The 13,055-nt window shown below is 46.9% G+C and overlaps 1 protein-coding gene across 1 annotated transcript; it reads right to left on the bottom strand.

The window, feature by feature from the left end:
- Positions 1 to 8,444: 8,444 nt before the first annotated feature.
- On the bottom strand, positions 8,445 to 12,070 carry LOC148715409 (putative inositol oxygenase). The gene is made up of 10 exons (XM_088707176.2): positions 11,941 to 12,070; positions 11,575 to 11,710; positions 10,902 to 10,983; positions 10,194 to 10,398; positions 10,007 to 10,066; positions 9,831 to 9,883; positions 9,330 to 9,452; positions 9,003 to 9,151; positions 8,772 to 8,853; positions 8,445 to 8,666 (listed from the first exon to the last, which is right to left on the bottom strand). Exons 1-10 carry the CDS (start codon positions 11,957 to 11,959, stop codon positions 8,640 to 8,642), a joined length of 936 nt encoding a protein of 311 aa, XP_088563302.2. The 5' UTR covers positions 11,960 to 12,070; the 3' UTR covers positions 8,445 to 8,639.
- Positions 12,071 to 13,055: the final 985 nt, after the last annotated feature.

The raw sequence follows: 13,055 nt of genomic DNA, 5'->3' as shown, positions 1-13,055 counted from the left end.
GCCGGGGTGGCGTGGGCTCGGCTTGGGCCGTTCTCAGGCCGGCCCGCGGCCTGTTGGTCCGGCCCGCAGCCTGTGGGTCCGGCCCACGGCCCTCCTCCTGTTCTTCTCTCCCGTGCCGGTCTCCTTCTCTCTCTCTGTGCCAGTCTCCTCCCCTCTGTTTCATCAGTGAAACAGAGGGGAGAATACCCTACAGAGGGGTATCTCCACTCCCTAAAACTTTATTATTTAACCTAAGGGCCACTTACCTGGATTTTTGCTGGTTACCGTTGGGCCGTTCCTCCCCCTCGTAGTCCCTCCTTCCTCTTGGAGCTTCAGGGCTCTTCCGCCTTAGGCTCCAGGGCTTCGGCTCTCTCTCTTTCAGTGTTCTTGGGGGCCTCCGACTTAGGGTTGCCGGCAGGGACTTAAATAGTGGTTTAGAAGATGAGACCCCCCTCTCTGAGAGGTCCCATCCGCTCCATGCCTCCCCTCTCCGGGAATGGCCGCCGCCCCCTCTGTCTCCGGTGCGCCGGCATCGACTGCCAGCAGGGGTGGGGGTCACCCTTCCCTGTCGGTCTTATCCCTTCGTACTGGCTACAGTATGATTTTTTTTTTTTTTTTTTTTTTTTTTTATAATAATCATTATACTGGCTACAGTAAAATTTGGGCCCAACCCTTAACTGGGCCTATTTTTCTATTGGGCCTAGTAGGTTGTGGGCCCGGACATTACATTCTTCCCCCCTTAAATAAATTTCGTCCTCGAAATTAAACATACCTTGATTCTCGAAGAGCTGAGGGTAGCGTTGTCGCATCTCTTCCTCCAATTCCCAGGTAGCTTCCCTTTCAGTGTGGTTGGTCCACTGGACTTTAACGTAGGGAATGGTGCGCCTTCGGAGGATTTGCTCTTTTCTGTCTATGATGCACAGGGGAGCCTCCTCATAGGTTAAATCTTTATTTAATTGCAGAGGTTCATGTGGTACCACATGGCTGGGATCCGGGACGTACCTCCGTAACAAGGAGACGTGAAAGACGTTGTGTACGCCTGATAGCTCTGAAGGTAGGGCCAATTTGTAGGCAACTTTGCCTATTCTAGCAAGAACCTCAAATGGGCCAATGTAGCGAGGACTTAATTTGCCGTGTCTTCCGAATCGGGTAATACCCTTTGATGGTGAAATTTTTAGGAAGACAAAGTTCCCCTCCAAAAATTCCGAGGCCCTTCTTCCTCTGTCAGCCCATCTTTTCTGTCTATCCTGGGCAGCCTGAAGCCTTTGCTTAATTAGTAGTACCTTGTCTCTGGTGTGCTGGACCAGTTCAGGTCCTAGCATTTTCCGCTCCCCGACATCATCCCAGTGTAAGGGGGATCGGCATCTTCTCCCATAGAGAGCTTCGTATGGGGCCATCTGGATACTGGAATGGTAGCTATTGTTATAAGCAAATTCCACCAGTGGTATGTGACTATCCCAGTTTCCACCTAGGTCCACAGTGCAAGCCCTCAGCATGTCTTCCAGAGTTTGGATTGTCCGCTCTGACTGGCCGTCAGTCTGGGGGTGGTATGCTGTACTGAGCCTCAGTCCGGTACCCATGGCCTTCTGAAAGCTTTCCCAGAATCTGGACACGAATCGGGGGTCACGATCAGAAATGATGCTCACTGGTACTCCGTGCAGGCGTACAATCTCATCGATGTATAATTGGGCCAGCTTGTCTAAAGGAGTACCAATTCTGAATGGCAGAAAATGAGCTGATTTTGTAAGGCGATCAACAATCACCCACACTGCATCATTCTTTCTCACCGTTTTGGGGAGTCCTGTAACAAAGTCCATCGTGATGTGCTCCCACTTCCATTCAGGAATTTCTATTGGTTCCAGCAACCCTGCTGGCCTCTGGTGCTCTGCTTTTACTAGCTGACAGGTCAAGCATCGGGCCACAAACTCAGCTATTTCTCTCTTCATCCCCTTCCACCAATAATGTTCCCGAAGGTCCCGGTACATTTTAGTACTGCCTGGATGAATAGAGAAACGGGATTGGTGGGCTTCTTCCATGATTTCCCTTTTTAGGTCAACATTTGCCGGTACACACAGTCGGTGGCCAAACCTTAGAGTGCCATCTGGGTGCATTTGGAGTTCGGGTCGCAACCCTTTCTCCACTTCATCCTTGAGCTGACAAATGTGCTCATCAGACTGCTGGGCAACCTTTATTCTATCAATCAAGGTTGGTTGTATACTCAAGGCGGCCAGCAAAATTTTTGTAGTTTGGGTAACCACCTCAACCTGCATTTCATCGAGATCCTTCTGAATCTGTGGTTGAGTGGTGAGTAAAGCGGCGGAGCTTATAACTGACTTTCTACTTAGGGCATCCGCCACCACGTTGGCCTTTCCTGGGTGGTATTTAATACTCAGGTCATAATCCTTCAAGAGTTCCAACCACCTTCTTTGCCTCATATTCAATTCCTTCTGGGTGAATATATACTTCAGGCTCTTGTGGTCGGTGTACACATCACAGTGTTCGCCATACAAATAATGTCTCCAAAGTTTCAAGGCGAACACTACTGCGGCCAACTCTAGGTCGTGTGTCGGGTAATTCTGTTCATAGGGTTTCAGCTGTCTCGAGGCATAGGCTACCACCTTGCCATCTTGCATCAGCACACAGCCTAGCCCGTTCTTGGAAGCATCACTGTAGATGGTAAATTCTCCAGTTAAGGACGGTAATGTCAAAATTGGGGCAGAAACTAACCTTTGTTTAAGCTCCTGGAAGCTCCTCTCACACTTGCCGTCCCAGATAAACTTGGCCCGTTTCTTAGTCAACTGGGTCAAGGGGGTAGCTATTTTGGAGAACCCTTCCACAAATCGCCGGTAATACCCGGCTAATCCCAAAAAGCTTCTTATTTCCTTGGCGTTGGTGGGACGAGGCCAATCCACCACCGCTTCTATCTTCTTGGGGTCCACTGACACTCCTTCCTTGGAGATTATATGGCCGAGGAACGCCACACTGTCCAGCCAGAACTCACATTTGTTCAGCTTGGCGTACAGCCTCTTCTCTCGAAGGATTCGTAGCACTATCCTCAAATGGTCTTCATGTTCCTTCCGGCTCTTTGAGTATATCAAAATGTCATCGATAAAAACTATCACGAACTGATCCAAATATTGTTTAAAGACTCTGTTCATCAAGTCCATAAATGCAGCCGGGGCATTGGTCAGTCCAAAAGGCATAACCAGAAATTCATAATGCCCATACCTGGTTCGAAATGCAGTTTTTGGCACATCCTCAGATTTGATCTTCAGCTGATGGTAGCCTGACCTCAAATCTATCTTGGAGAAGACCTGGGCGCCTTGCAGCTGATCAAACAGGTCATCGATCCGTGGTAGGGGATATTTGTTCTTTATGGTTATCTTGTTCAATTCCCGGTAATCGATGCATAGTCGCATACTCCCGTCTTTCTTTTTCACAAATAGGACAGGAGCTCCCCATGGCGACGCACTGGGCTGGATGAACTTTTTATCCAGGAGTTCTTGTAGTTGTACCTTCAATTCCCTTAACTCAGCAGGGGCCATCCGGTAAGGAGCCTTGGAGACTGGCCCCTCTCCTGGTGCGAGGTCGATTGTGAATTCGATCTCTCGGTCTGGGGGTAATCCTGGTAATTCCTCCGGGAAGACATCCGGATATTTTCTGACTACTGGAATATCTTCCAGTTTGGTCTCTTTCTGGGTATCCATTACACAGGCCAGATAGGCCATACACCCTTTTCTCACAGCCTTTCCAGCTTTCAAGGCAGAAATAAAGTGTAGTGTAGGAGCATCTTGAAGGGGTATATCGCCCTGAAAGAAAAATTCTTGCTCCCCAGGTATCCGAAATACCACCCTCTTGTGGTAACAATCAATGTGGGCGTGATACTGTGACATCCAGTCCATGCCCAAGATAATATCAAAGTCTTGCATGTCAAGCTGTAAAAGATTTGTCTCTAATTCTTTTTCCCCTATCTGAATTATGCAATCTTTATATTTAATGTCAACAATTGCGGTTTTCTGAAGGGGTGTAGCAACATGCCATGGTTCCACTAATTTCTCAGATGTGCTATGTAATTGTCTGGAAAAGCTAACCGACACGAAAGAATGCGTAGAACCAGAATCAAATAGAATGAGGGCAGGAATCAAGTTGACCAGAAGTGTACCTGTCACCACTTGATCGCTAGCACTGGCATCCTGTCGAGTCAGTGCGAAAACCCGAGGGTTACCCCTCGATCTCTGGTCCTCTGGTGCAGTATGTCGGGGCTCGTCCTTCTTTCGGCTAGGGCAGTTGCGGGCGATGTGTCCTGTCTGCCCGCAAGAATAACAAGCTCCGGTCTTCTTCATGCAGGTACCCCTGTGGTTTCCGCCACAGGTGGGGCAGCCTCTGCTCTGTCTCTTCTTGGGCACAGCCCCCTTGCTGCCTCCAGCCCCACTACTCGGTGCTCCTGATGACCGGGTCCTCTTCAGGTCCTCCCTCTCTCTCCCGGACCGTATCAGGTCAGCCTCAACCTTCAAGGCTCGGTCCAGTACATCTTTGTAGCTTGAGAATAAATGGGAGGATATTCGGGACCGAATCCCGTACCTCAATCCCTGCTCAAACCGGTTCACCTTACTTCTCTCATCCTCCATGAACTGGGGGCAAAATCGTCCCAGTTCGTTAAATTTATTGGCGTACTCCAGAACGGACATCTGGTCAGTCTGGGTTAGTGTCAAAAACTCATTCTGCTTCGCCAGGTGCACTGAGTCCGGAAAGTATTGATTGTAAAACATCCCCTTAAAGTCCCTCCAGGTGAGTCTGTCAACGGCATAAGCCGTCTCCATGGCCGTCCACCAGTATTCGGCGTTTCCTGTCAGCATAGAGGTCGCCAGCCGGACTGTCACCTCATCAGGAAAGTGGAGGGCTCGGAACATCTTTTCTATCTCCCGGATCCATGTTTCAGCCGCCATAGGGTCAGACCCACCCTCAAAGGTCGGGGGTTCAGTCGGCGGAACCTCTCATAGCAGGAGTCTGCTGATGGCATAGCGGCCAACTGCATCATCTGCTGCTGTTGCAGCACTTGCGCCATAAGCTGATACACTCCGGCTAGGCCTGCCTGACCTGCTGCAGACCGTGGAGTATCCGGGGAAACTGACCGCTCGCTGGGCTCCGGGGAGGGTGGTCTCCGGTCGTCATCCATATTTTCCTAATGATCACCTAGCAGTCAAAATTTTTTTAAAGTGAGGTTATGATAACTAGCATATTATAACATTTTCTATAACGGTGACATTCTTAACTACCCTTTTCCTTAGGCATTTTATGGTTATTCTATTGTTTAACCTAAGGCTCTGATACCACTAGATGTCACGCCCCGGATCCGGTTCCGTGACACGGCCGTGCTATTGCCGACTATCGCCCACAGTAGCACGCAGCCTCATACAGGGTAACAGGTAGCCAAAAGGATTTATCCTTATATATATATATTAAAAGTTTGCAGTACAACCTTCAAGTTTGAAAACCAAAAATACAGAACTTCTAGGCTATTCATATGTACAGAAGTATATAAGCTTCTCCAAAAATACGAAGCTCTGTAACAAAATAAAAACATGTCTGATGGCAATCACTGGTGAGGATCTGAAAGAAAACGAAACATAAACAGATGTGAGCTACACGGCTCAGTAAGTAATCCTGCATAATCCTACCGGATCTACCAGTAGACTAAACATGTAAATTAGGGTTTTGAGAAGCTGACATGCATGTTTATCTAAAAATCATCCTGGCATAATAAGTATGCAATTTAAACAAAGCAGTAGTGCAAATCACAAAATTTTTCATAAAATATGCATATGAAACCGTGCCCCGGCATGCCGTGGTCCTTTTTCTCTCGGATGCTACTGCGAAGTCAGACTCGACCACTGGCGGGGCCAGCTCAGTTACTATTCAGCCACTGGCGGGGCAGCTCAGTTACTATTCAGCCACTGGCGGGGCAGGCCCAATTCCAATTCAGCCACTGGCGGGGCAGGCTCAGTTACTATTCAGCCACTGGCGGGGCAGCTCAGTTACTATTCAGCCACTGGCGGCTCAGTCATTCTCAGTAGCATCTTTGAGCCCATTATAGTGCCTCTGGGGCTAGCTAAGACTTTATAAACTTACATGCATGATTAAAATACCAATATCATCAGGTTGCATACATAGCCATAGCTTCTGGGATCATGCAAGTTACTTATGCATTGTAACATATCATGCATGAAACATATGTACTTAAAATAAATGCTTAGGAAAACATTAATAACATGACATGATCTATAATAGGATTAGAACAGGTTACTTACAGTGATTCGCCTTTCTCCTAGGTCTCCTGCGTCCTGGTGACGTGTCCTAAGTCACCTACAATCATGTCATAATAACAATATATTATTTCCTTTTCTATCTGAAATTTAGCCCAAGCCTAATTCCTCTGTATTGGGGTCTTGGCTGGGCTCATAAGTCTTAATTGGCCTTCCGATTGGCCACTAAGCTTAATTCCCAGCTTAATTGGGTTTAATTTCGGGTTTAGGGTCACTGTGACCCGTTTGGGCCTGAGTCAGGGTCAATCCGGGATCAATTTGGCCCCCAAATTAATTACATTGGCTTAAATTGGGCTTTAATTTTGGTTTAATTTATAGTCTGGCTTGTCCAGACTTAGCCCAATTTGATTGGGCTCGGGTTTAGTCAAATTTGGCTAAACCCTTTCCCTTTTTTTTTTTTTTTTTCTTTTTCTTTTTCTTTTTCTTTTTCTTTTTCTTTTTCTTTTTCTTTTTCTTTGGGCTTAACGGGTTGCGGGTTCGGATTCGGATCCGACCCGCGAACCCGTTATCGGGTTCTTTCTCCCCCCTTCCAGAGGCTTCCGCCTCTTCACCTTCCCGACCCCCTCTCCCTCATCCGGCCGCTCTCTCTCTCTCTCTTTTCTCTCCGTCGTCTCCACCGAAACCATACCTCCGGCCGGCCCTCCGGCTCCCCTTCTTCTCCTCCGGCCAGATCTGTGGCCTTCCCCCTCTCGGTCACTCCCTCTCTTTCCCTCTTCTCTTCTTTGTCTCTACCGAAGCCCATGCTTCCGGCCCTCTTCTCCGGCTCCCCTTCTTCTCCTCCGGCCAGATCTGTGGCCTTCTTCTTCTCCTCCGGCCGGATCTGCCGCCTCCTCCTCCTTCCGACCTTCACCGAACCCTCCCCGGCCAGATCTATCAGCCCGGAGTGGTGCTTCCCCTTCGGGGCGGCGACGGTGGGAGGCCGGCCCTTTCCCTCTCCTTCGAAGTGATGCCGGAGGAGAGGAGAAGAGCCGGGAGGTGGGATCGAGGCCGATCTCCTCCGGGAGAACTTCTCCGGCTCCGACCACGGCGAGGTAAGGCCGTGGTCCGCGGTAAGTGCCCCCCTCTCTTTTTTTTTTTTCTTTACTTTGTTCTTCTTCCTCTTCCGTTTTCTTCTTCTTTTTTTTTTTTTTTTTTTTTTTTTTTTTTTTTTTTTTTGTGGGAGTCTCGCCACCACCTCTCGGCCGGCGGAGAGGTGGGGCTCGGCTGAGGCTGGCGGCCTTGAGGCCGCGTTGGTCGCCGGCACGGCAGACCCGGCGGCCCTTGGCTGCCCCTCAGCCCTAGGGCAGCCACGGCCGGGGCCTGTCACCCGCAGGCCGAGTCCGGCTGGGCTCGGCCGGGGTGGCGTGGGCTCGGCTTGGGCCGTTCTCAGGCCGGCCCGCGGCCTGTTGGTCCGGCCCGCAGCCTGTGGGTCCGGCCCACGGCCCTCCTCCTGTTCTTCTCTCCCGTGCCGGTCTCCTTCTCTCTCTCTGTGCCAGTCTCCTCCCCTCTGTTTCATCAGTGAAACAGAGGGGAGAATACCCTACAAAGGGGTATCTCCACTCCCTAAAACTTTATTATTTAACCTAAGGGCCACTTACCTGGATTTTTGCTGGTTACCGTTGGGCCGTTCCTCCCCCTCGTAGTCCCTCCTTCCTCTTGGAGCTTCAGGGCTCTTCCGCCTTAGGCTCCAGGGCTTCGGCTCTCTCTCTTTCAGTGTTCTTGGGGGCCTCCGACTTAGGGTTGCCGGCAGGGACTTAAATAGTGGTTTAGAAGATGAGACCCCCCTCTCTGAGAGGTCCCATCCGCTCCATGCCTCCCCTCTCCGGGAATGGCCGCCGCCCCCTCTGTCTCCGGTGCGCCGGCATCGACTGCCAGCAGGGGTGGGGGTCACCCTTCCCTGTCGGTCTTATCCCTTCGTACTGGCTACAGTATGATTTTTTTTTTTTTTTTTTTTTTTTTATAATAATCATTATACTGGCTACAGTAAAATTTGGGCCCAACCCTTAACTGGGCCTATTTTTCTATTGGGCCTAGTAGGTTGTGGGCCCGGACATTACATTTCCTACGTCTTAGCTTTGGATACCTTTCACGACATTCGCAACTCTTACATTATAAAAAAAACAGAATTATAATACTAGCAACTGAGGTGGAAGAAACGAAACAGAGAGGGACAGACGAAGTTCCATGCTTCGCCATTTTATTTCTTTTTAGACTAGTTATGCAAGCACCCAAGCAGAGTTACATGGACAAGTAGAGGGACGCGTCAACAACTAAAACTAAGTACACTAACTACAGGCTGCAGCAGGCCGGATCACCACGGCTTTATTCCAAATCACCAAACTCTAGTGGCTGTGCTGTTCACCATCTCAGCTTCTGTGGGAAGTACTGCAACAACACGAAAAATGAGTCATCCGATGTGTCATACGCCTTTTGTGTGCATATTTTTAGGGAGAGAAAATATTAGGTGGTGGCCTCATGAATAAATGTTACCTTGTTGATGAGGGACATGTAGTATGGCTTCACCTCCTCCACGTCGATCCTCACCTTGCTCTTGCTGTAAAGATCATATTTGCTGCTCATAACCATTTCAAACACTCATTAGTGATACGATGGCATTACATAAAAGAGAATATAGTTTGCTATTTGAATAGTATGTAAGATAGTATAGAAAGTAGTGACTGGTCTGGCGTTGGGAGGGGGAGAGGGAGAGAGATGACTGACTTGAAGACACGAAGCCATTTGAGCATGTCCTTGTCCTCATCATTCATGAGATATGTGTAGGCACCGGAGCGGTGCAGAGAGTAGAACGAGTGGAACCTCACGATGAAGAAAGCCGCAGGAGGGAGGGTGGCGCCATTTTCCTTCATCACCTGCCCAGTTCCAAACACACAGCATTATTAGAATAAAGACATGATGCTGTGGGGTACAAGAGAAACTTATATATATACATACCATCCATATGGAATACGTGACAAGAATAGAAGGAATGTATTTTATAATAAACGAGAATAGGTGTAGTATAGCGAGACAGAGGAATAGGATACCAACCAGGTACATGTACTCGTCGTGGCCCCAGGACATGGTCACGTTGTCGAGCCCGCAGTTCTCGCTGTAGGTTCCTAACCTAGTACGGAATAGCGGATTGCTGTAGTCCGGGTTCTCCTTGAAATACTGCACACCGTATATATCCACGTCAAAGCTATATATATTGACTTCATTAACCACATAATATTCTTTAAACAATGCATGCAGGTTATATACGCAAATTTCTTGAATGGTTGGTGGCATTTGCTTCTCTAAACTATGAAGGTTATATTGGCAAATTTATGGAATGAGTAGTGGCATTTCCTTCTCTAAACTAGGAAGGTTATTTTAGCAAATTTCTGGGTTCGTTAGTGGCTTTTCGTTCTCTCAGCAATGAAGGTCGTATTCGCAAATTTATAGAATGGCTAGTGGCATTTCCTCCTCTAAAGATTGCAGGTCATAATGGCAAATTTCTGGGTCGGTCAGTGGCATTGTTCTTTGGATGAAAGATGGAAGATGACGTACCTGGTAATGAACGATGGATTCGTCAAATGCACAGCCCAGAGGAAACGTATCCCCTGCAAGTTTGAATAGAAAGAAAAAAAATCAAAGAAACAGACAAGTTACAGCTTCACAAGGTCCAAATCTTTCACTGGATACGTGTCTGTGTCTCTCAGAGAGAGAGAGAGAGAGAGACTAACCAACAACACACCACTGAGGCTCTCCACCGAAAGAAGGGTGCAGCAAGACTTTCCCAAGATCTGACAGAAAAACAGTGTAAATACGTACAAATATACAACTAAATACGTGCATTTGTTTATATATACTCGTCTATATAGATTGTATATAGGGTTTAGTTAAGTGCAAAGCTCATTTATATATATATACCATGGATGAGAGCAGTGAGATGGAGCCAATCTTGGTCTGGGTAATCACGACGAATGGCCTCAGCTGATTGGAGAAGATGCTCGATCTGGGGCTCATCGAGATCAGGATCGCTCTCATCCACAAAATTATTTAGCACCTCAATGCATTCCCAAATGCTCATCACAGCCTTCTCCAGCTTCCCATATTCTTCCTTCTTCTTCTTAGCCTTTTTTTTTTTGATTGGACGCAGCAAGAAACATAGAAATCAATTAGTATAAAGTTGAGGTATATATCTACGTGTTAATTATATTACACTAGATGAACAGTACGAGCTAAGAGACAAAGTTGTCCCCCACAGGCCACAGCTACCTAATTCCCAGTGCAACCCAACGACTCTTCCCGAACTTGGACTCCACTTTTGTCTAACCCAATCATGGTCCAACACAAAGTCTAACAATTAGTTAATTAAGTAGAAATTTTCCTAATAATTGGTTGGATATCACGACAAGAAAACAATACGTGTCATTGACGTGTTATTTGTCAGTTCGGGAACTATCTTTACTAGTCCGTTTTCAAACACTGTAAATGCCGTCCATCGGACATTTCTGTGGTGTACTCTGGACCGTTCAATAGATCTCGATGGGTGAAGGCCTTTCCACCGAACGGTCCTGATGGAACCCAAGTGCTGCAGTAGAGAGAGCAAGAATACTTTGCTGGAAATAAGCTTACGAATTCGTAGGTCTGGTTAATGTGATTGGTACGGTAGAATTCCTCCACGGTTGCTTTCCTTTCGCCTTCTTTCTCATAGTCCCTGCAGCCCCAACAATAAAGGAAAAAAAAAACACAAAATCTTACATGCAATCTTTTTCTTATTTCTTTGGATGGTAATTGATTGATTGATTAATTGACAATACTAATCGGACGATTGTTATCCCTTCAAATAATAGGAATAATGTGCTCCAAAATCTCTATGATGGGATAAGGATCATCCAATCAGTCAGTATCATGTGATCTCCAGTGTGTGGTCTAGATTGATGGAGACGCGAAAAGATTGTGGACTCATATAATCATTATATTTTTGGGGACCCATGCATGCAGTTCCCGTTTGAAAATAACCATACCAAGTTTAGACGAGAGCCGTGTTAGATCTGGCCTGTTCAGAGAGAGAGAGATGGCTAGAGATAATGACTAGAGATTATAGAGAACAAAATTTCCACTTTCCATGTTGATTAAAACTAGAAGAAAAATGATAACAAGGGAAAAAAATTCAAAACTTATTCCCAAGGTTTCTTTTATTATTGAATGAACATATAATAAAAAAATTAAAAAGTTTTTGAAACACACACACTAAAAAAAAAAAAACTACATTTCAAAAGAAAAATATTAGAAGGGCAGATGATACCTGAAAGAGTGACCAAAAGCATTGCTATCAGGAACCACAAAACCTCCATCCAGGGTCAGATCTCCACCATTCTGCTGCTCTTCCACATAACTCTCCACATTTTGGCCGCCGCTGTTGCTCCCCTGAATCACTGGTTCTGTCCTCCCATCATCCCCACCACCCAAAAATTACCAAAACTTCAACAACATAAACATTTATAATCTATGATCCCCAAAACAAAGATCAAAAGGAACAAATAAAATAACAACTTTGTAAGAAGTATAAAATATTAGTATTAGTCATGAGCACTGGCCTCGCCCTGGGGTCAAAGCGGCCCAAAAGTTAGCCGCGTGCTAAAAGGATGAGAAGGAGAAACGGAAAGCCTACCCGATACGATGACCGTCATGGTGACGAGAACCCAAAGCACCCCACCGCAATGAAATTGGAGATACGCCCGCCAAGCCGACCCCCTTTATAGCCTCTCCAGCTTGCGTGCGATAACCATCACAACAAAACGCCATCAAAGTTTAAGGAAAACTACGAAAATGCCATCCTCTTTCACATATGCCGCACAAAGTTTTGGTGCGGAAGTGGCGTTTCAGGAATTAAAGGATTGAGGTAAGGGTATGGGTGGGAGAGGGAATAGATAGTGACGGCACGAGGGGTAAAAAGTTAAAAGCAGGGGGTTTGTCAAGTGGTAATTAATTAGCGGGAGGGTAGGTGGGATTAAACGTAAATGGGGATAATGTCTAGGGAGGGAGAGAGAGAGAGAGGGACGCGGAATTGGGAAGCAGCCAAGGGGAGCTGACGTGGAGATCCTGGCCGTTTTGGAAAGAGCAGCTCAGAGGGATTCGGCCGCATCCGCGCGAGCCGCTCCGGGGCCCGTTTGGAATGTGACCGGGGCTTCCATGCAAAATTCCGGATTTTTAGCTCCAACTTTTTTTGGTCAACGAAATCACCTAAGGACACTTATATTGCGGAATTAATGAAAAATAACAACTTTGTGCTGAAGCAATGATGGCAATATCCCATGCATGGAGTATGGGACCATGCTGGCGAAATGATGAATGGCAAGATATATGAGTGGAAAGAAGGATGCCAGGAGTGGATCGTGTTAGCAAAAAAATTATTCTCTACACTGTATGCACCATGTGGCTATCCACACCACCAATCATAACTGCTCGTTTCTGCAATGGTACAGCGAGATGCATGCTTGATGAATGGGGCCTACAAAAAACGAGTAGTTGTGATTGGTAGCGCGCATGGCTATTGTTGCCCAGATAGACAACCCAAGAGGGGGGGTGAATTGGGTTTTAAAATAATTTGGGTATTTAAAACGATGTGGATAAGTAATTAGAACTAGTGTAAGTTATTTAATTAATTACTATGTGCTGTGAGTGATATGAAAGGAAGAAGAATAGAGACACGCAATCACAAACACCAAGTTTTATAGTGGTTCGGAGCTAACCCTTGCTCCTACGTCCACTCCCCAAGTCTCACTT

Source organism: Phoenix dactylifera, chromosome 1 (assembly GCF_051530095.1).
Source record: "Phoenix dactylifera cultivar Ajwa chromosome 1, Ajwa_hap1_PhDact_Kaust_v1.1, whole genome shotgun sequence".
Lineage (NCBI taxonomy): Eukaryota > Viridiplantae > Streptophyta > Magnoliopsida > Arecales > Arecaceae > Phoenix > Phoenix dactylifera.
Note: the sequence above shows the minus strand (reverse complement) of the source record. Positions and strands in the feature narration are given on the sequence as shown.

Coding starts and splice junctions, on each gene's coding strand:
- LOC148715409 (XM_088707176.2), bottom strand. Junction 9,152..9,329: donor ACGACGAGTACATGTACCTG/GTTGGTATCCTA, acceptor GGAACTGGGCAG/GTGATGAAGGAAAATGGCGC. Junction 8,854..9,002: donor AAATGGCTTCGTGTCTTCAA/GTCAGTCATCTC, acceptor GGTTATGAGCAG/CAAATATGATCTTTACAGCA.